Raw genomic sequence first — 20,449 nt, forward strand, 5'->3', positions numbered from 1 at the left:
TCAGTACACCACTAATTAACAGCTGTGTGCAATGTGTAAATATTTACTTAAAGAAACCCACAGCACTAATATTTTGAAATGATGCTTACCTTCTCCATGTTCTTTTTTGTTTAGGAACAAAAGCAACAGACAAAGTTGAAAGGAGTCTTCAGACTAAAAAAAAGATTTACATAATGTTAATTAAAGTTTGTTTGAACAGTGTAACATAGATTACGAAATTTAAGAATAAGATGTGATGTGAAAGAGTTAGGCTAAACGTTGTAGACTGGATCACCAAAGTTTTTACTTGGAAAGGAACTTGCATGTCTAACAAAAAAACCCAAACACTTTACATATAGATAAATGTAGTAATTTTGTTTAAATGTAATCTAATAAACTGACGGGCAAAAGAAACGTCCCCGACGTAAAAATTGAAATATTTTTGCTTTTTTTGCCGTTATAACGGACAATCAATAGGAACACATCCCCCGAACGCATGTCCACGTCACACCGAAAGGACACTCACGTGTTTATTCATGTTTCTTACATGCTTCTGCAGTAACATACCCGTATGAAATTACAGTATGAAAATCATGCTCGACTGTTCGAATTCATCACTTAGTGTGATGGTGTAGAGTAGAATTTGTGGCGACAGAGAGAGAATTTGTGGCGACAGTTGGTGGTTGTAGAGGGGAACCTGACAGCCCGTCGATATATTGATGATGTTTTACGACCCGTTGTGCTACCCTTCCTCCAGCAGAATCCGGGCTCATTGTTTCAGCAAGACAACGCTACTGCCCACACTGCTGTTACCCGGAACTTCCTGAACACCGACAACGTAAACGTTTTGCCTTGGCCAGCTAGATTCCCCGACTTATCGCCTATAGAGCATCATTGTGATCATCTCGGCTGTCAGATTAAACAACGTCAACACCCCCGACTGACATGAAATGCTTTGGCAAAGCTCTGCAGGAGGATTGGCGTCGCATTCCAAATCACATCATCAGACGACTTGTGCACTCTGCACGACGTCGTGTGGCAGCATGTATCGCCGCATGTGCTGTTGTGATCGACAACCGGACATTTTAACCTCCTGTGAAAAACGTCATAAAAAGTCTACATAAAGCAGATTGTTTCAATTGTTGCTGTAGTGACATAACATGTTCAGAAATTATGTAAAACCTTTCAACATTAAATGTCATGTGTCTCTCTCATTTTATAATAAAAAATGATCGGGGACGTTTCTTTTGCTCGTCAGTTTTTATCATAGAAAACATAAAGGTAGATTATTTCTTGGAAAATGTGTATGTTTGTACATGGTAACATCCTGTTGAATGACAGTGTTATTTTGACAGTGTCAAGTGACTCTGAGATGTCTGATAAACAGATGATAGAACATCTATGATCAAATTCTGACATACTTACAAAGCATTTCACCTTTAGAATGCTGCCTGGTCAGAAACCATCAACAGGGTCTCCAAAAACCTACCTATGTCTTCCTCAAAGTAATCAGTCATGCGAGTACCTTATGTAGTGAAACGTTTAATTATTGTGTTCTTATCAATCTGAAAATGAGAAAATTTAGGTTTTTAGAAGATGTTGTAAAAAGGGCTAACCTTGAGGCCTTCAAATGGGAAACATAACAGCACTAAAACAGAAAAAAGGTATTGTAGGTAACTTCAATAATTAATTTAGCCTTCTTAATGCTACAATTAATATGTTGTAGTACTTTGAACATAATGAAATTGTGTGGGCCAGTATGGGCCTCTATCACACCTACTCCTTTGCACTGTGAGTAAACTCTGCGGAATGAAGAGAGGGTCACCAAAGTCAACCGTCCCTGCACGCTCCCAAGATAAAGCATGGTGTTGAATATGAAAAACAACCTGAGAAAGGCTCTTGAGATATCCCGCTGACAAGCTGGACATGCAGCTTAACATGCTGAAATCTTCAGAGTATCGAGATGACTTTGCAAATTAAGTGAAGGTCACCCAAATCGACAGGGCCTTGCCCATCCCTAGCTTGCTGTTCAGCATGTAGAAAATCCACTAAACGGGTTCTTGAGATGTCTGGCTTACGAGGGTTAAAAGTCCCCTTGATTGGTCAAGGTCACCAATCCTGATTGGAACCATCTTGGATTGTAATGGACATAGGTACCAAATGTGAAAAGAATCTATTCAACAGGTTTTAAGATGTTCGGAGTAGACACGGACGGACGGGCGGAGCCTAATACTTTATCCTCCGACGTGCTTTTATTTGCAAGAAAAAACGAACAAAAATAAAAAACATAACTCCACAAGAAATCCGATCACTTTTAAGTCAGTGTTTGTTTGAGAGTTGGCACATTAGCACGTTAAAATATTAAAACAGGCATTGATGTAATTCGGTAAGGAGACACGTCGAATCCAAGTTACTGTTTGTTCTGAGATGTTGTAGCCAAGTTAATCTAACACATATTGTCTCTAACTCCTGAAGACATCATAAACACATAGTCATATTTTGACATCATGGCTGTCCTCCCCGGGTAAGTATTTTAATCGAATAGCATTCCACATCATATCCGAACTCGTGCATTGTTTTCAAAGAGTGGTTAATGAGGTTCGCAATTATCACTAAGACCCAAACTCACTGAAGGGCCGGTAAAATATTAAAGGAACAAGAAATGTACCGAAGAAACCAAATCAAGGTAAGTTGATTTTCCTGTAAGTCGTATTCTGTCTTATAGTTATGGTCTATTGCCAACTGCATCAATGTCGTCACAAGGGTAGAACACCGGTAGCCCTGCACAGCATTACCGTAGGCACGCCCGTTAAGGTACCATGCATTATGGATGCCGTCATGTTTTTCAGTCCATTTATAACTGAGAAAATTGTTCATTTTGGCTGCTTTCTTAAAGTGCGCCGTTAGCGGATCTTTACCTCCAAACATCTTTGTTCCAAGCTGTCGGTTATGGTTTTTTTCCAAGTCTTGATGGAGCATTTCATTTTAAATGTCACTTTATACCTCATCAATGTCAGTATCGGTAATGGCAGCTTGTAAAATGTGTGTTTTTACGTTGTCTCTCGAAGAGTGTATGGCTTCGTTTACCGCCGACTTTAGATGTTTCCTGATATCATCCTTTGTGGGTATGGCGCAAACGATATAATATGGTGCAAATCGTGAAGTAGCATTGGGTTTTTGTTTAGGTTGCATAGTTAGTAAGAATAGACGCGTCGCCTGAATGAAGTACGCTCAGCACGATTTAACCTCTGATCCGTCACAGGTGTACAATTCACACGTGGTGAGTTTGGGGTTTTCTTGAAAGTCACACATGTGTAAACATAATTTTCATAAAATTGACATCATAGCATCGGTAATGTAACGAACGTACTTCTTAGTCGAGTTTTAACTCAGAAAGCAATCCAGAAATGACGTTACAGGGCTTTTGTTTAAGACTTGTCGTTACATGTCTCCAGGTCTGGTCATCTAAGGGAGGCAATCAGAGATTTCCACAGTTGAAATGTAAGCACACTATTAAAGATTAAAACTGAGTAATATTTGAATCTGTAGAACGTAGCTAAAACATTTGATTAGTGAAAAGTAAATTATTGTGAAATTTACGTAACTGAACGGAATATTAACCCGTCTGAATATTTACTGAAATGCATATGGATAGGCAAAATCAAGAAAAATACCCAGTAGAAAACATCGGGGAGGTTATGTAAACCAAATTTGTGGTGTGTGATATAAATCTGTCAACAATTGTTTTTATGTCAGTCAACAACGCTAATTCATGAAAGGAAGTTCTACTGGCTACTAACTTTGTGACAAGTGGTTTTGCATGTTACGGACACGTGCGAGTGATGGTGAATGTTTGCCTCAATCATGCACAGAGCATGTTTCGTAGCACTGTTATGGATTTCGCTCAAGTCACGTGATTAAACATTGCTACATGATCGTAAATGACCCCCTACTAAACGAAAACTGATAAAATGTGGGAACTCAGCACATTTGCACATTGTGTCGTGACAACCATGGATCGCGCAGTACTGTTGCTACTTTGTGCGTGTAGCACTGCTCTTTCAGCGAAGCCAAATATAATTTTCATCTTTGCCGACGATTATGGGTACGATGATGTCGGGTACCACAACTCGGACATTAAAACACCCGTCCTTGACCAGATGGCAGCAGGTGGGGTGAAGCTCGAAAACTACTATGTACAGCCGTTATGCACCCCCTCACGGGCACAGTTCCTGTCCGGCAGATACCAGGTGAGATAACATACACTTTCCAGTCATAGACTATATACCAAATCATAAGGACTATTGGTATACGATGACATGTGGCAGGAACGTCAGCGAGCCTGACCATCCGATCCCGTCAGTCGCCAAGCATATGCCGTCACTGGTTACCACTGAAACCGTAGCAAATATGGGTGCTGGGTAACGCTAAGAGCTGTTCAAACCCCCGTGTGGACCCGGGTCAACTTGTCCATAGCACCCCATTGCTGGTCGCAAGGACCGACCGATTTGGGCAACCTGTTTGCCGTGGGTTGCGTCCCGTGTCGGTGGCGGACGGTAGTCTGGTGGTTGAGGGCAGTAGGAACCTGGACCATGTTCCTGTTGCTCAACACACCACTTTGGCCCCTACTTCACCTAGACGGGTGGTAGAATCGGCTGGTCACGCCAAGCCCTGTGTATGGACTTGTACGTCACTGCACAAATTTAATTTGAAAATGTTTTACATTTTGACTTGGTACATTTGTTCATATCAAATGTAAATGATTTGCAATATGATGTTTTGCTCTTTGCCTAGATGGATTAGCTTTGTCTGGTGGATTAGCTATTTATAACTCTTCTGCTGGAGTATATCATCCTATCATCCGAGTATCCTTGGTGCTGCAAGTTGGAGACCCACTTGATTTTGGCATTGTCCTTGTGATACTCCGTGGTGGGTGGGGAGCTCGGATGATGAACCTTAAACACTAACTATGGCTTACGAAACCCCTAACACCAAGAAAAAACGTCCTCTTGACACGGATTCTGATGTTAATGAACAAAGACCGTCCACTCTATTGATTATTGGACACGTTTTATAGTACTTGAGACTGTTGACAAGACTCCTTTGAAGCTGAACCCTTTTGCTGTTTTATATGCGTACAAGGCATTGCAGGAGATGTTACAAATGTTAGACGTTTGCGTACAGGTTCACATCTTATTGAATGTAGTAAGAGACAACAGGCAAATAACCTCCTGTCAACTAAATCTTTTGTCGGCATTCCCGTATCAGTCTCTGCCCACCGAACGCTTAACACCAGCAAAGGCATAGTGAGAGACCGAGACCGCCTTTTTGCTGATATGCTGGAAATTGATATTGCCTCAGAGATGAAAGAATAAGGTGTGTTGTATGTCAAACTACCACTACCTGTAAACACAATGAGATCCAACAAACAAACAACTATTTGTTTTCTTTCTCTACTCCGACTGCTCCTAAATCGATAAAGGCTGGTTACTGTCATATCAAAGTGGAAACATATATTCCGAATGCACTGAGATGTGTCAAGTGCCAAAAGTATGGGCATGGCGTCAATACCTGCACATTGTCTGTTGTGTGTGCTCACAACAGAAGATTGTGACAGTAGTTATAAGAAATGTACTAACTGTTCAGGAGACCATTCTGTCGATCACCCAGTGCGACTGGAATCATTTGTGAAAAACGCGCTTATTAATAAACAACACGCTGTGTCTATCTTTTTTGATCTGGAAAAAGCATATGACACAACCTGGAAATATGGCATTTTGAGAGATTTACATGATTTCGGTTTGCGAGGTCGTTTGCCTGAATTCATAGCAAACTTTTTAAATGACAGACAATTTCAGGTCCGTGTGGGTTCTACCCTGTCTGATCATTACAATCAGGATCAGGGTGTCCCACAAGGCAGTATTTTGTCTGTCACACTCTTCAGTATAAAGAGAGTTTACCGAAAGTTTTAAATGATTCGATTGATGGTTCGTTATTTGTGGATGATTTTAATATTTCTTGTCGTGGTAAAATATGAATACCATTGAGCGACAGTTGCATTTGTGTTTAAACAAAATAAATAAATGGTGTCTTGAAAACGGCTTTAAATTTTCTAAATCGAAAACTAATTGAATACATTTTTGTCGTAAATACAAACGACATAAGGACCCTGAACTATCTCTAGATGGCACTCCCATTAAAGTTGTCAAGGAGGCCAAGTTCTTGGGATTAATTTTTGACTCACACCCAACGTTTCTGCCTCATCTTAAATCTCTGAAAACTAAATGCCTGAAAACACTTGATTTGTTGAAAGTGGTATCAAATTCTAAATGGGGAGGTGATCAAGCTACCCTCCTCCATCCATATCGATCACTTGTCCGTTCTAAACTTGATTATGGCTCCATCGTATATGGTGGAGCCTGCAACAGCAACTTAAAATTATTAGATTCTGTTTATCATCAAGGTCTAAGACTTTGTCTTGGGTCCTTTAGAACCTCTCCTGTTGGTAGTCTATATGTTGAAGCCGATGAACCATCTCTTACACAACGTCTTTCATCGGTCGGCATTGAGCTGGAAAACATAGCTCCTTCCCGTCTTCTTTCTTCTCCTCCTTGGCAGTTGGTTAGGCCACAAGTTGCCCTAACATTAACTACATTTAAAAAATCAGAAACGAATGAATTACAGTATAGACAAGAATATAATCAATTGAAACATAAATATAGCAATTATAAATCCTTATTTACAGATGGGTCCAAGGATGGTGGCGCAGTGGCTTGTGCCACTGTCACTGAATCCACAACAATATCTTCTAGATTACCAGACAATAGTTTTATTTTAACAGCAGAAGCTAACGCCATATTAACAGCTCTAAAATATATTCAAAGACACCCGAAACATAAACAGTATATAATCTATTCCGACTCTCTTTCCTGCCTTCAGGCTATTAAAAATATTTCTTGTAAACGAGTAATTATGATAATACAAATGAATTAATAGCACATACATTGTAAAACCCTGTCGACGAAGGACAGTAAAACTAACTAGGATATCACAGAGTAGAATGTAAAACTAGAGAATAGACCTAAAACAATGTATCTATAGAGGACAGTACAATATAAAAATGAGCTATAGGTTGCCAACAACTGAAGGTAGATCACCATACTAAGGACCATGGGGACTTACAGTACATTTGCTTCCTCCATGGACCCTAGTTGGATTTACATCATCCCCTCAGCTGTTAGCAATTTAGACAAATCTAGCCATGAAGTAAAAACACACTTATTCTACGACTAAAAACCTGGAAAACTGAACTTTACTTCAAATGTTTTTGGACTTATGTACCCTCTCAGGAGGACAATTATTTTACGTTACTTCAACCCCCTTTGAGGGTACAGCCACTAACGATTTGAGCTACTAATTCAATCCAATTATCCAATTTTAAATTATTTATCTATTTACAGTTCAATTAATAAATCTAATTCCTTTAAAAATGCAGTAATTAAATGAGGGCTAATATTGCTAAAAGATCCTTCATAGTTTGTGAATTAAAATACTGATCCCTTGTGATGGAATACTCAACACAGTCAAGCAAGATATGCCTGACTGTGATTCTTTCATCACAATGGGTGCAGAACGGAGGATTTCCACCTTTCAAAAGCTATTCATGGGTATATCTCGTATGGCCAATACGACATCGTCTCATAATGACCTCCTCAAATCTGGACTGACAACCCAAGTTGGGTTTCCCACCTCTTTTGCATCAGATCTCGGATGTACGATTTGATTGTAGCTTTATAATCAGAGTATGGGATAAGAAGTGGAGTCACGGATTTCTTGAGTGCTGCCTTGGTAACCAACAAAAGACGATGTCGTATTGGCCAGTAGCAAGATTATTAATTAATTCAATTATTTCTATTAAAAGTGGATGTTTACAAGAAATATGTTTGATGGCCTGAAGGCAAGAAAGAGAGTCGGAAAAGATAATATATTGTTTAGGGTGTCTTTGAATATATTTGAGAGCTGTTAATATGGCGTTCGCTTCTGCAGTAAAAATACAACTGTTATTTGGAATTCGAGAAGATATTGTTCTCGATCCAATGACAGTGGCACAAGCTACTGCACCACCGGTCTTTGGAACCATCTGTAAATAAGGGTTTGTAATTGCTATATTTAATTTTTAATTGATTATATTCTTGTTTATATTGTAATTCATTAGTTTCTGATTTTTTAAATGAAGTTAATGTTAGGTCGACTTGAGGTCTAACCAACTGCCAAGGAAGAGAAGAAAGAAGACGGGATGGAGCTATGTTTTCCAGCTCAATGCCGGCCGAAGAAAAAAATGGTTTAATTCTATGCCCTTGAGGCGGGACAAGAGAAGATTTTTTGTTACATAAATACTCATAAAGGGGATTGAAAACACAGTTCTAGGCAGGGTTAGATTCATTAGAGTATAATTTAGTAATGTACTGTAAAGCTAACTTTAGACGGTGCTGCTCAAGAGATGGTTCATCAGCCTCAACGTAGAGACTGTCAACGGGAAAATAAAGGACCCAAGACAAAGTCTTAGACCTTGGTGGTGGAGTCTAGTAGTGTTAAGTTGCTTTCACAAGCTCCGCCATATATGATGGATCCGTAATCTAGTTTCGAACGGATAAGTGATCTATATAAGTTAAGCAGGGCAGTTTGATCTCCTCCCCATTTAGAGTTTGAAACAACTTTTAACAAATCTAGTGCCTTCAGACAGTTGGCCTTAAGTGATTTAATATGCGGCAAAAACGTCAAGTGGGAGTCGAAATTAAGACCCAGAAATTTGGCCTCCTTTACAACTTTGAAAAGTGTATTGTTTAAATACAGTTCAGGGTCTTTATGCGGTTTGTATTTGCGGCAAAAATGTATGCAGTTAGTTTTGGACTTTGAAAATTTAAAGCCATTTTCTAAACACCATTTATTTATTTTGTTTAATATTTTGAATTTGTTCAAATTATGGACCATAGGGTGGCGACGGAAATAATGCTCAGCCTTTTTCCGTGCCTTCCTAGCCTGTTTGCAGTCGTTGTTGAACCATGGTTTTCGTATGTGTGGAATCGTAGAGGACTTTGGAATGTAGTCATCGGCTATTTTGTTCAGTTCATCAGCAAAGAGTTGGACGGGGTCAGGAACTCCCATAAACAGTTCAGGCTTCAATCTGTTGGATGAAAGTGATTCAAACAAAAGCCAGTCAGCTTTGGTAAAGTTCCTTCGTGACAATGGAGGGACGTCAGATGGACATATATGAAAAATGGTCACTTCCACACAAGTCGTCATGGACTGACCATTCAAACTCGACCAGCAGAGTAGAGTCAGTAATTGATAAGTCAAGGGAAGAATATGTTCCATATGGAATCATAAAAGAGACAGATATTGTTGGCAGAAATAAAATGTTCTAGTATGTTACCTTTGCTGTTTGTATGTGTACCTCCCCACAAGGGATTGTGTCCATTCATATCGCCCATGATGATACAGGGCTTAGGAAGTTGGTCATAAAGTGCCTGCAGATCGACAGGCTGCACAGAAAAGGAAGGAGGAAGATAGAGAGAGCACAATGTAAAAACAATGTGCATCGTTACACGGACAACAACAGCTTGAAGATGGGTAATTAGAGGAACAGGACTGTGAATGATGCCCTGTCTCACTAATACTGAAGAACCTCCAGTTGCTTTCGGCCCAGGAGGAGAAAAGCAGTGATATGGAGTATACTGTCGTATATCGATTTGATCGTTTTCTTTAAAATATGTTTCTTGTAAACAAAATGCTGATGGCTTAAAATCTTGTATAAGTAAATGTATATCATTAAAATTGTTCTTCAGTCCTCTACAATTCCATTGAATAATAGTATTGGAAGTGTTGATGGAGGCTTAACTGGAGATCGTGATTGGGAGGAGTGTTCACTCCTATGAATTGGTTGTGAAGGAGGAACGTCTATCTCCAGAGATTCATACGAGTTATGAACCTCAACAGATGCAAGAACTTGAGTGGGCGTCTCCACGTAAGTGAGCGCCTTTCGTCTTTTCTGTACTTTCCTTTTCTCTTTTTTGGTTAAATTTGCATCACCGGTATGTGTACTTTCCATGGAGTGAGATGGTACATCACGAGTAGAATTGTCTGTTTGTGAAGTGGTTGATTTCATATTACTTTTCTGAGATATGTCAGAGGGTTGGTGCAGTACAGTCTGGTCATCCTTGACCCAGGAGATGTCGGTCTGACATGACACGGAGACTGTCTTACAAACTCGAGTGGAGGATGCAATTGCTGCGGAATATGTTTTTACATATGTTTGAGCAGGAGGTGGTACTAGTTTTTTAGCTTCTTGGTAGGTTATGTTGTTTGTGTGCTTAATTCTTAAGATTTGGGCTTCAAATTCAAACGATGGACAGGATTTAGAAGACGCCATGTGATCTCCATTGCAGTTAGCACATTTGAGGTCATTTGTGCACTCAGAGCTATCATGGGCTCCAGTGCAACGGCAGCATACTACCGTCTTGCTACGGCAGTACTTAGCACCATGACCAAACTTTTGACACTTAAAACATCGGAGTGGATTTGGTACATAAACCTCCACCCCGATGTTGAAATATCCAGCCTTTAGTGATTTAGGTATTACAGGTTGAGAAAAAGTGAAAAGATAGGTGTTGGTTTTAACAAAGGCACCATCTTGTGCTTTTCTGGAAAAACGTTTTACATGTGTGACTCCTTGAGATTTTAATTCAACAGCAATTTCCTCCTCGCTCATATCAGAAAGGCAGCGAGCAACATCTCTCACAATGCCTCTGCTCGTGTTCAGTGTCTTGTGCACTGAAACAACAACGGGAGTATTAACAAATTGTTGTAAGCCCAACAGATTGACTGATTGTTGTTTCCTTAAACACTCCACTAGTAAGGCACCAGTCCGTAGTCGTGTGACATTCTTAACATCTCCACAGACACCTCTAATGCCCAGTGAGATAGCAAACGGATTAAGTTTTAAAGGACTTCCGTCAACTGATGCAATTGTGATAAACCGTGGCCAAGAATCAGAAATCTCTGGAGCGACCTCCTCATCAGACGAGAGCACATCTATATGTCTGCGTTTATTTGCTTTGTAGGAAATAGGTGAATTGTATTGAGACATGGTATAACATACGAATTCAGCACCCCTGCTCCCCACCCACCATGGAGTGTCAACAGGGACGGTGTCAATTTGCACCGGATCTCCAGGATGCTAACACCAGGGATACGGGGTGGTATACTCCAGTAAATATGACATGAATAGCTATATTTGTCCAAAAGATTAGTTGTCAGGCTGGTTCGGCCCATAACAATAATCCAAAGACATATAGAATTCAGCGGTCAACATCACCAGATTGGCCCATGAGCAACCGCCTTCTGGCTTAGGACTCTAGGGAATTTCTTCGATGCAGAGAAATAAAATCTGACTTTGAACAAGACCCAACAGTATAATGTAAATGTGCAAAAATAATCCCCATGCACAGGGTCTGGTGTGACCAGCCGATTGATAGAACCGGGCCCATTCTACCACCCGTCTAGGTGAAGTCAGGGCCAAAGTGGTGTGTTGAGCAACAGGAACACTGGTCCTGCTCCTATGCCCTCAACCACCAGGATCCCCTTCTCCACCGACACAGGGCCGCAACCCACGGCAAACGGGTTGGTGGACCAAATATGCCCCCGGGTCCACAACGGGGGGTTGGCGAGCACTTAGCGTTACCCAGCACCCACCACGAGGAGGTGGCTCGCCACGGGTGCCAGACAAAATACTGCCTTGTGGAATTTATCATCCGTTCCATGGTCTTGCAAACACAGCTAGTTAATGAAATCGGACGATAATTAGATGGATCCGTATGATCACGCCCAAGTTTAGGTATTGGTACTACTATATTGTCACGCCATGAAGAAGGAAATCTCCCGGACGTCCAAATATCATCAAATATATACAAGAGCGTCTCTAAACAGGATTCTGGTAAGTGCGTCAAGAGTTGATAATGTATGTTATCAGCTCCTGTAGCAGTGTCAGGAGCTTGATCAAGAGCAGTATGGAGTTCATGAATAGAAAACGTTCCATTATAATCTTCACCATTATCAGAATTGAAATTAATAGTTTTCTTTTCTTGTTGTTTTTGATATTGCTGAAATTTAGGTATATAATTAGAGGAGGAAGAATGTTTAGGGAGAGTTTCGCCCTGTGTATTCGCAATATCTGATTTATCAGTAAGTAATTGATCTCCATGTTTAAGATGATGGAGTGTAGATTTAGTACCCTTACCTTTAATTTTCTGGACCATGTTCCATACCTTGGACATGGGTGTCCGAGAATTTAGTTTGGATACATAATTTTGCCAAGTTTGGCGTTTGTTCTGTTTAAAAGTACGCCGTGCTTTAGCATTTAAAATTTAAAATTTATTTAAATTATGCACCATAGGATGGCGACGGAAATAATGTTCTGCTTTTTTCCTTGCCTTCCTAGCTTGTTTGCACTCATCGTTGAACCATGGTTTTCTTATGTGTGGAACTGCAGAGGAATTTGGTAAACACTCATCAGCTATGGAATTCAGTTCCTCAGAAAAGCATTTAATAGCATCAGGAACGTCAATAAAACGTTCAGGTTTAAGATTTTCAGAACACAGTGTTTCATATAAAGCCCGACCTGTGAAGGTCCCGGGGTAGAATAGGCCTTCAGCAACCCATGCTTGCCATAAAAGGTGACTATGCTTGTCGTAAGAGGCGACTAACGGGATCGGGTGGTCAGACTAGCTGACTTGGTTGACACATGTCATCGGTTCCCCATTGTGCAGATCGATGCTCATGTTGTTGATCACTGGATTGTCTGGTCCAGACTCGATTATTTACAGACCGTCGCCATATAGCTGGAATATTGCTAAGTGCGACGTAAAACTAAACTAAAAAAAAAAAAAAAAAAAATATCATATAAAGCCCAGTTCGCCTTTTTAAAATTCCGCCTTGATGATGGAGGCACATCAGATGGAGTTATAGATTTTAATATAGTAGGGAAATGGTCACTTCCACAGAGATCATTGTGGACTGACCAATCAAACTCATTAAGCAGAGAAGAGTCCGCAAGAGACAGATGTAGAGAAGAGTAGGTGCCGGTTGCAGGGTGCAGATAAGTGCTTGAATCATCATTGTATAAACATAAGTCATTATAGGAGATAAAATCATCCAGTATTTGACCTTTTGAGTTAGTGTTTGTACCACCCCATAGCGGGTTATGGTCATTGAGATCACCCATTATGATACACGGCTTTGGGAGTTGATCATAGAGGCCTTGCAGATCTGACTGTTGGGAGTGCTGAGGAAGGCGGTATATACAAAGAGCATAGTGTAAAAGTAATGCGAAGAGTAAGTCTCACTGCAACGGCTTGGAGGTTAAGAGCTAGAGAATAATGGATAACATCTTGTTTAACGGGGATTGAAGCTCCTCCAGTGGCCCTGTCACCCGGAGGGGAAAAATAATTGTATGCATCAAACTGACGTAAATTAAAAGTATCTGTCTGTTTCAGATATGTTTCCTGTAAACAGGAAGCTGATGGTGCAAAGTCTTGGATTAATAGCGGTAGTTCATTAAAATTAGTCCTTAAACCTCTACAATTCCACTGTATTATATTTTTGGAAGAAACTATGGTGGGCTGATTGGGCACCTTTTTAGAGATCGTCAAGCAATGTGCATGAGGATGGATGTTATGAGACACATCCATATCTTCTAGTGACCCAAACTTATTAAATAATTTGATCTTGTCTGACCCTTTAGGAGCTCGATTTGGTCTTGAAGTGTCTGATCTTGATTTGATCTTTGTTTTACCTGTCTGTTTCTCATTTTCCCTGGTTGTGATCCAAGTTGAGAAACGGGAGATTGTTGCTGAGAAACGTTCTGCTGATCAGGAAGTGAATCTCCTGTCTGTGTTGATTGCTCAGGAGAAAGGTTTTTAGGAATGTCTGTGTTTATCCACGTCAAGTCTGTTTGACAAGCATGTGACAAGGTAATGACTTGAGAAGTATTTTCTTTGTTGGTCATTTCTGATTTTTTTCTGGCGATGGAGGCATAAGTTTCACTAGTATCCCTTGACTGTATCAACTTTTTGGCTTCAGGAAAACTGACATTATTAATGTATTTAATCCTGTTGATCTCCATCTGCTTTTTCCAAATGGGGCAATCCTTAGATTCATCGTCATCATTACCGAGTTGGCGTTTCGTTTTTTTTGTTTGGGGTTTGGTATTCCATGGTAAGTTAGTATGAATTCGTCATCCGAGCTCCCCATCCCCCACGGAGTATCACAAGGACAATGCTAAGAGCAGGTGGGTTTCCAGCCTGTAGCACCAAGGATACCCGGATGATAAACTCAAGCAGAATAATCAACAAGTAATTATTCCACCAGATTGACCCATGAGGCACTGCCTTCTGGACAAAGGACTCAAGGCAAGATACGATATTTGAGTTATTCAATCACAAAATAGACATATCATCACAAAGCCATGACAGCTGACAAAAGACAAAATAGTTTTTAAATTTATGCAGCAACTTTTACATGTACAGGGCTTAGCATGACCAGCCGATTGGTTGAACCGGGCCCATTCATCCTCTCGTCTAGGTGAAGTAAGGGTCGAAGGGGTGTGTTGAGCAAAGGGAACGTGGTTACAGGCCCCCAGTGCCCTCAACCCCCAGACTCCCGTCCTCCACCCCCAGACTCCCGTCCTCCACCGACACAGGGCCGCAACCCACGGCAAACAGGTTAGTGGACCAAATATCCCCCTGGGTCCACAACTGGGGTGCCGGCGAGCTCTTGGCGTTACCCAGCACCCACCACGAGGAGTTGGCTCGCCACGCCACGAGTGTCAAACATATTCAAAGACACCCTAAACATAAACAATACATAATCTTTTCTGATTCTCTCTCTTTCGTGCCTTCAGGCTATTAAAAACCTCTCATGTAAACATCCACTTTTGATAGAAATTATTGAACTTTATAATTATCTTGCCACTGGCCTACACGACATCGTCTTCTGTTGGTTACCCAGCCATGTTGGAATCTCTGGTAATACTTTGGCTGACCTTGCTGCCAAGGCAGCGCTCAACAAATCTGTGACACCACTTCCTCTTCCCTATACTGATTATAAAGCTACCATTAGATATTACATCCGTGATCTGATGCAGAAGAAGTGGGACACCCAAGTAGGTATCAATAAATTACATGCAATAAAACCATATGTTGGTTACACCTACTTGGGTTGTCGGTCCAGATTTGAAGAGGTCATTATACGACGATGTCGTATTGGCCACTCTAGGTATACGCATGAATATCTTTTGAAAGGTGAGGATCCTCCCTTCTTCATCCCTTGCGATGAAATAATCACGATCAAGCATGTCTTGCTTGACTGTGTTGAATATTCCATCACAAGGGACAATTATTTCAAATCAAGAACTCTGAAGGATCTTTTTAGTAACGTAGGAATTGAATTTACTGACTGACATGTAAATAAATAAGTATTTTGTGATTGGAAGATGAATTAGTAACTGAGATTGTTAGTGGCTGTATCCTCAAAGGGGGTTGAAGTACCGTAAAATTATTGTCCTCCTGAGAGGGTACGTAAGTCCCAAAACACTTGAAGTCAAATTTAGTCTTCCATTTATTTTAGCCGTAGTATTTCTGTCATTTTAATTTGTGGCTAATCTTGCATACAATCGCCAGCAGCAGAAGGGATGGTGTAAATCCAGCTAGGGACCATACAGGTAGCAGAAGTACTGTGAGTCCCCATGGCCTCTAGTATGGTGATCTACTTTCAGTTGTTGGTGATCTATAGCCTGTTTGTATATTGTACTGTCCAAATAGTGATATTGGTTTTAACTTTTCACGCTAGTTTTAATTCTTATTGTGATACTCTAGTTCTTTTACTGTCCTTCGTTGACAGGTTTTTACCATATGCATAAATTCCTTTTTCCAAGAATGTTCTCGTCACGATATGGTTGGCGATGTGACGTTAACTATTAACTCACTCACTCAATGTTAAGAAAGGCTTCTCAGAAGTAATAGATGTAAGAGTGTCAATACAACGTTCAATGTGTTGACTGATGGCTTCTGTTTGAAGTTCTGAGTTAAGGAATCTGATACGTAACGTAGTGTTCGTCATTTGCCTATCATATCGGACTGTTGTGATCCTGGTTCGACCTAGTCGAACTGCATATTCCACAGACCCCTGCCACAGTTTACCAATAGTACTCTGACTCACTTTAAGGCACACACCAAGTTTGACCAGATTCCAAAAGTCCAATGAAATGTCTGGTTCAGTTCAGTTTTGAAACCTCCTTTATTTATTTTGTGTCTTTGAAACACCGTGATGACTTTTTTTGTTTTACAGATTCATACTGGTTTACAACATGGCGTCATTTTGGATACCCAGCCCAATGCTCTGCCGTTAGGTAGCGCCACAATTGCAGACAAGATGAAAGATGCAGGGTATGCAACCTATGCTGTCGGCAAATGGCATCTGGGTTTCTACAAGAATGCGTACCTCCCTACCAACAGGGGATTTGATTCATTCTATGGTAAGGAAATATGTTCCTTTATGTTTAACCTCACGTTTAACAGCAATGTCCCAGCTACAGCTATACGTAGGTGATCTGTAAATAATCAAGTCTGAACCCCATAGTCAAGTTATTGACGTCATGGGTATCGACGTTTGCAATATGGACTTGGGAGAACCAAATCAGCGAGTCTTACAACCCTCTTACAACAAACATGGAATGGTGTGATCAGTCCCCACCTTGGCCCTTATTTATGAAACGTTCTCAACTTCAAAAACTCTTAACAGTGACCGTAAAAGTATGTTAATAATGGCTTGACGAAGTTCGTAGTTCGAAAAATAAGTGCCCTGAGCTTCTCTAATTATTGGTCCTGTCAGAGATGTTATCATGGTATTGGTGCAATACTGCCCTAGCAACCGCCATTCTTACTATTGATAACATCCACGAAATATATGAAACGAAAGTGCCAGTACCCAAAATCTTGAAGTAAACTTTCTTAAATTATTGCAGGTTAATAAAATACAAAAGGATCGTATTTTCCAAGCCGTCTAAAATATTCTTTACATTTGCAAACTTGACTATAGCTATGATTTTCAAAAGAAAGAAAATGCTGTGTAGCTATTACCCTTGATTATTAGTTTTATTTTTTATAATTGTTTTTACATTTTTTAGAATCGTCTTTATTCCCATAATTTACATGATACATGTGTAGTACATTCAGGTATGTGTCAAGGAAGGTATAAGTAGTTAGACAGTGGATAATTACTTACAAAGATATTTGCTTGGTATACCTTTAACACACTTTCAGAAATCCCAGCATAAACACCCCATCATTCAAACTGTAATGATTATAGCAAAAGACCTTATAATATAATCCCTGGGTTATTGCACCAGAATAGATTATGAAAAGATGCCCAAAAGGTGAAGAACTCGCTGTTGCTACATGTAGAATATGCATTGCATTTTGTGATTTCATAGTATTTTGCTATCTCCCTTACTACTTGGTTAAAATATGGAACTTGTTGTTTTATTTTGTGTGTATATATTACCTGTTTCACTACAAGACACATAGCATGTAAAGAGTTATTGTTGCTCCCTTCAAACCCGAGTAGAAAATTTTCTGGTGTAAAATCAATTTTGCCGTCGGTTCCAGTCAGAAGCCCGCTGGCCAGGCTCTCCCAAATCCTTTTAACATGACAACAATCGTAAAACAGATGGATAATTGTTTCTTGTTCAAAGCATTATATTTTGTACATCGATTTGTCATCATGCATATGTTTCGTAACATTGTGTTATCATATTTTGTTTCAAAGACCCTTTCCCGCTTTTTAGGTGCATATAATTTATTATAGTTCGAATCTAATAATGAAATATAGAAGATTTTGATGCCTTTAAAATTCACATTTAGTTTGGATATACTGAAAGGTAGTATTGGAGAAAATGGTATTGTTATGGGAAGGGAAATGTGCCTTAAACAGGCTCTTATGGAAGATTTGATACTATAGTATCTTAAGATATTTATTCTGACTCGATATATTTTTTGTAGCTCTTCATGAGTGTAAAATTCTCCTTAGTGGGGTTCATTAGATCATAGATAAATAGTAGTCCTGCTCTGTACCATATTTTTTTTTTATGAAAAGTGACATGTTGCTTACTTTTAACATGTAATTAAACCAAATACTTTGACTTAATACATCCCTTGAAGTTAGAGTCTTGTATTGTTTTTGTAAATATAATCCCCATGCAGAGATGACTTCTCGCCAAAACGGGTTTCTTACGTAAGGTTTTATGTGTCTTTCCATATATTCTGGGTCTGCTAACCAAAGTCTCTTGTAGGTAATTATACAATTTTCAGCTAGTGCTTTCCATTTACAGGTACCAGAGTATAGTCTCTTTATCCATGATATTTTACAAGCATAAATAATGTTCTTAATAAGTGGAACACTAATGCCTCCTTACTCAGGCAGGCCCCCTAAGCAACTGAAGGAATTACAGCAAATTTGAAGGAATTGCATCTTAAATGTAAACAAACGCAGCCCACTCGCGAAACAATTGCAGCGATATCGGTAGTTTAGCGGTAATATAGACGGTAAGGCATACATACTACCCTCTGTGCCATCTAAAGGTAGGGAAGTATCATCGACAAATTGTGATTACTCATGAGAATTGAGAAGTGTTGAGAGGCATCATACCCTAGATCATGCAACTAATGTGTAAAAATAATTTCATGCAATGCAGAACAGGGATTTTGTTTTTTTCTCTGAGGTAAATGTTCACCCTCAAGTTTGACAAAATTGCAAAAAAGTAACAGCCTGAGAGATTTTTAGTCATCGAGAATTTACGCACGTGTGATCTTTCATGTTGGGTGGCGTTTAGATTTTTAAAATCAATATAAGTATGTCACGATCTTATATGTAAGTCAATACATTTGGTCCGATCAGTTCGTATCACCGATTCGATTCCCCAAATGGGATCAATGTTTGAAGTCAATTCGTGATGTCACCTGCCATGATATTGGTGGATTATTGCTGAAAGGATGGTAGACTAAACTCACTCACTCATCGGATGAAGGGAAAATACACTGGATTATGGTATCAATAGAACATGTGTATTATTTGTCCAAACATTAGACTTAGATATACACATCACCCTGAAGACTCGGGTTTGATTCCCAGCATTCCCGGTGATGTTGCTGGAATATTGCAAAAATGACATTTTCTAAACTCACTCATTCAGTCATAGGGCGAAGGGAGAAGTACACTGATTTACGGTACAAATGGCACATCTGTAGTATTTGTCTAAACATTTCAAAGATGTTTAGCATTTACAGAAGTCACGCTTTCTAATTCTGAAGTGTGATAATTTGCAGGCTACCTGACAGGAGACGAGGATTATTACACACACAACCACTGTAACCTTTTCAATGCCTCAATTTGTGGCCATGACTTATGGGACAATACAAAGCCAGTGTTCACCGAGAACGGTCACTATTCCACGCACCTGTTTACAGAAAAGGCAATAGATATCATCCAGAAACATGACAAGTCGAAGGTATGTGCAACTTACATGAAGTTGTTACTGTAAATATTAAAATTATTGCGACAGTCTCTGTGATGACCTTGTATACCAGTTTCAATGTCTGTGCATCGATGTTATGTTTCCTTTTGTCTAGTGGTAGCCTAGTAGTTTAGGTGTTACCATGCAAAATACCCAAACAGTCTGATTTCCTGCTTAGCTACAATGTATTAATTTCCTAGGAACAACAATGCTAAAATCAGTGAAAATCCATACTCACTCACTGTTTTTGTCTCGTCATGTATGTTTTTTCTTGTTTTTTGCAGCCATTCTTCTTGTACCTGGCGTATCAATCTACACACTACCCCCTCCAGGTACCCAGCCAATACATGGATCAGTACAGCCACATCAATGACACAAACAGGCGGACCTTTGCTGGTAATAAAATCACCGTTTATTTATGAATTCGTCAGCACGTTTCTCGTAACACAGGGTGATTCTGGTTCCAAGCTACTTGTAGCAATATTTCAGGTAAATGATAGCGAGGGGCACCAAGAATGACTTCACCCATTGTATGCATGGTGAGGACGAAACAAATAATGAATCCAAGGGTTCAACTAACGGGATCGGGTGGTCAGGCTCGCTGACTTGGTTGACACATGTCATCGATTCCTAATTGCGCAGATCGATGCTCATGTTGTTGATCACTGGATTGTCTAGTCCAGACTCGATATTTACAGACCGCCGACATATAGCTGGAATATTGCTGAGTGAGGCGTAAAACTAAACTCAGTTACTCACCCTTAATTCTGCCGCCATATGGTTGGAATATTAGTACGACGTTAAACAACAGACATATCTTAATTTCAGTTTTGCAACAATACATGA

At 39.9% G+C, this 20,449-nt stretch overlaps 1 protein-coding gene across 1 annotated transcript in view; it reads left to right on the forward strand.

Annotated features, from left to right (window-relative positions):
• Positions 1-3,905: 3,905 nt before the first annotated feature.
• The window catches only part of LOC137265128 (arylsulfatase J-like), a 31,551-nt gene continuing 15,007 nt past the window's right edge, over positions 3,906-20,449 (forward strand). Inside the window, exons 1-4 of the mRNA XM_067800441.1 lie at positions 3,906-4,229; positions 16,381-16,567; positions 19,416-19,597; positions 19,888-19,999. Of these exons, the coding sequence (XP_067656542.1) occupies positions 3,951-4,229; positions 16,381-16,567; positions 19,416-19,597; positions 19,888-19,999 (760 nt within the window). The 5' untranslated portion in view covers positions 3,906-3,950. The remainder of the gene's footprint in view (positions 4,230-16,380; positions 16,568-19,415; positions 19,598-19,887; positions 20,000-20,449) is intronic.

This window comes from Haliotis asinina, chromosome 15 (assembly GCF_037392515.1).
Source record: "Haliotis asinina isolate JCU_RB_2024 chromosome 15, JCU_Hal_asi_v2, whole genome shotgun sequence".
NCBI lineage: Eukaryota > Metazoa > Mollusca > Gastropoda > Lepetellida > Haliotidae > Haliotis > Haliotis asinina.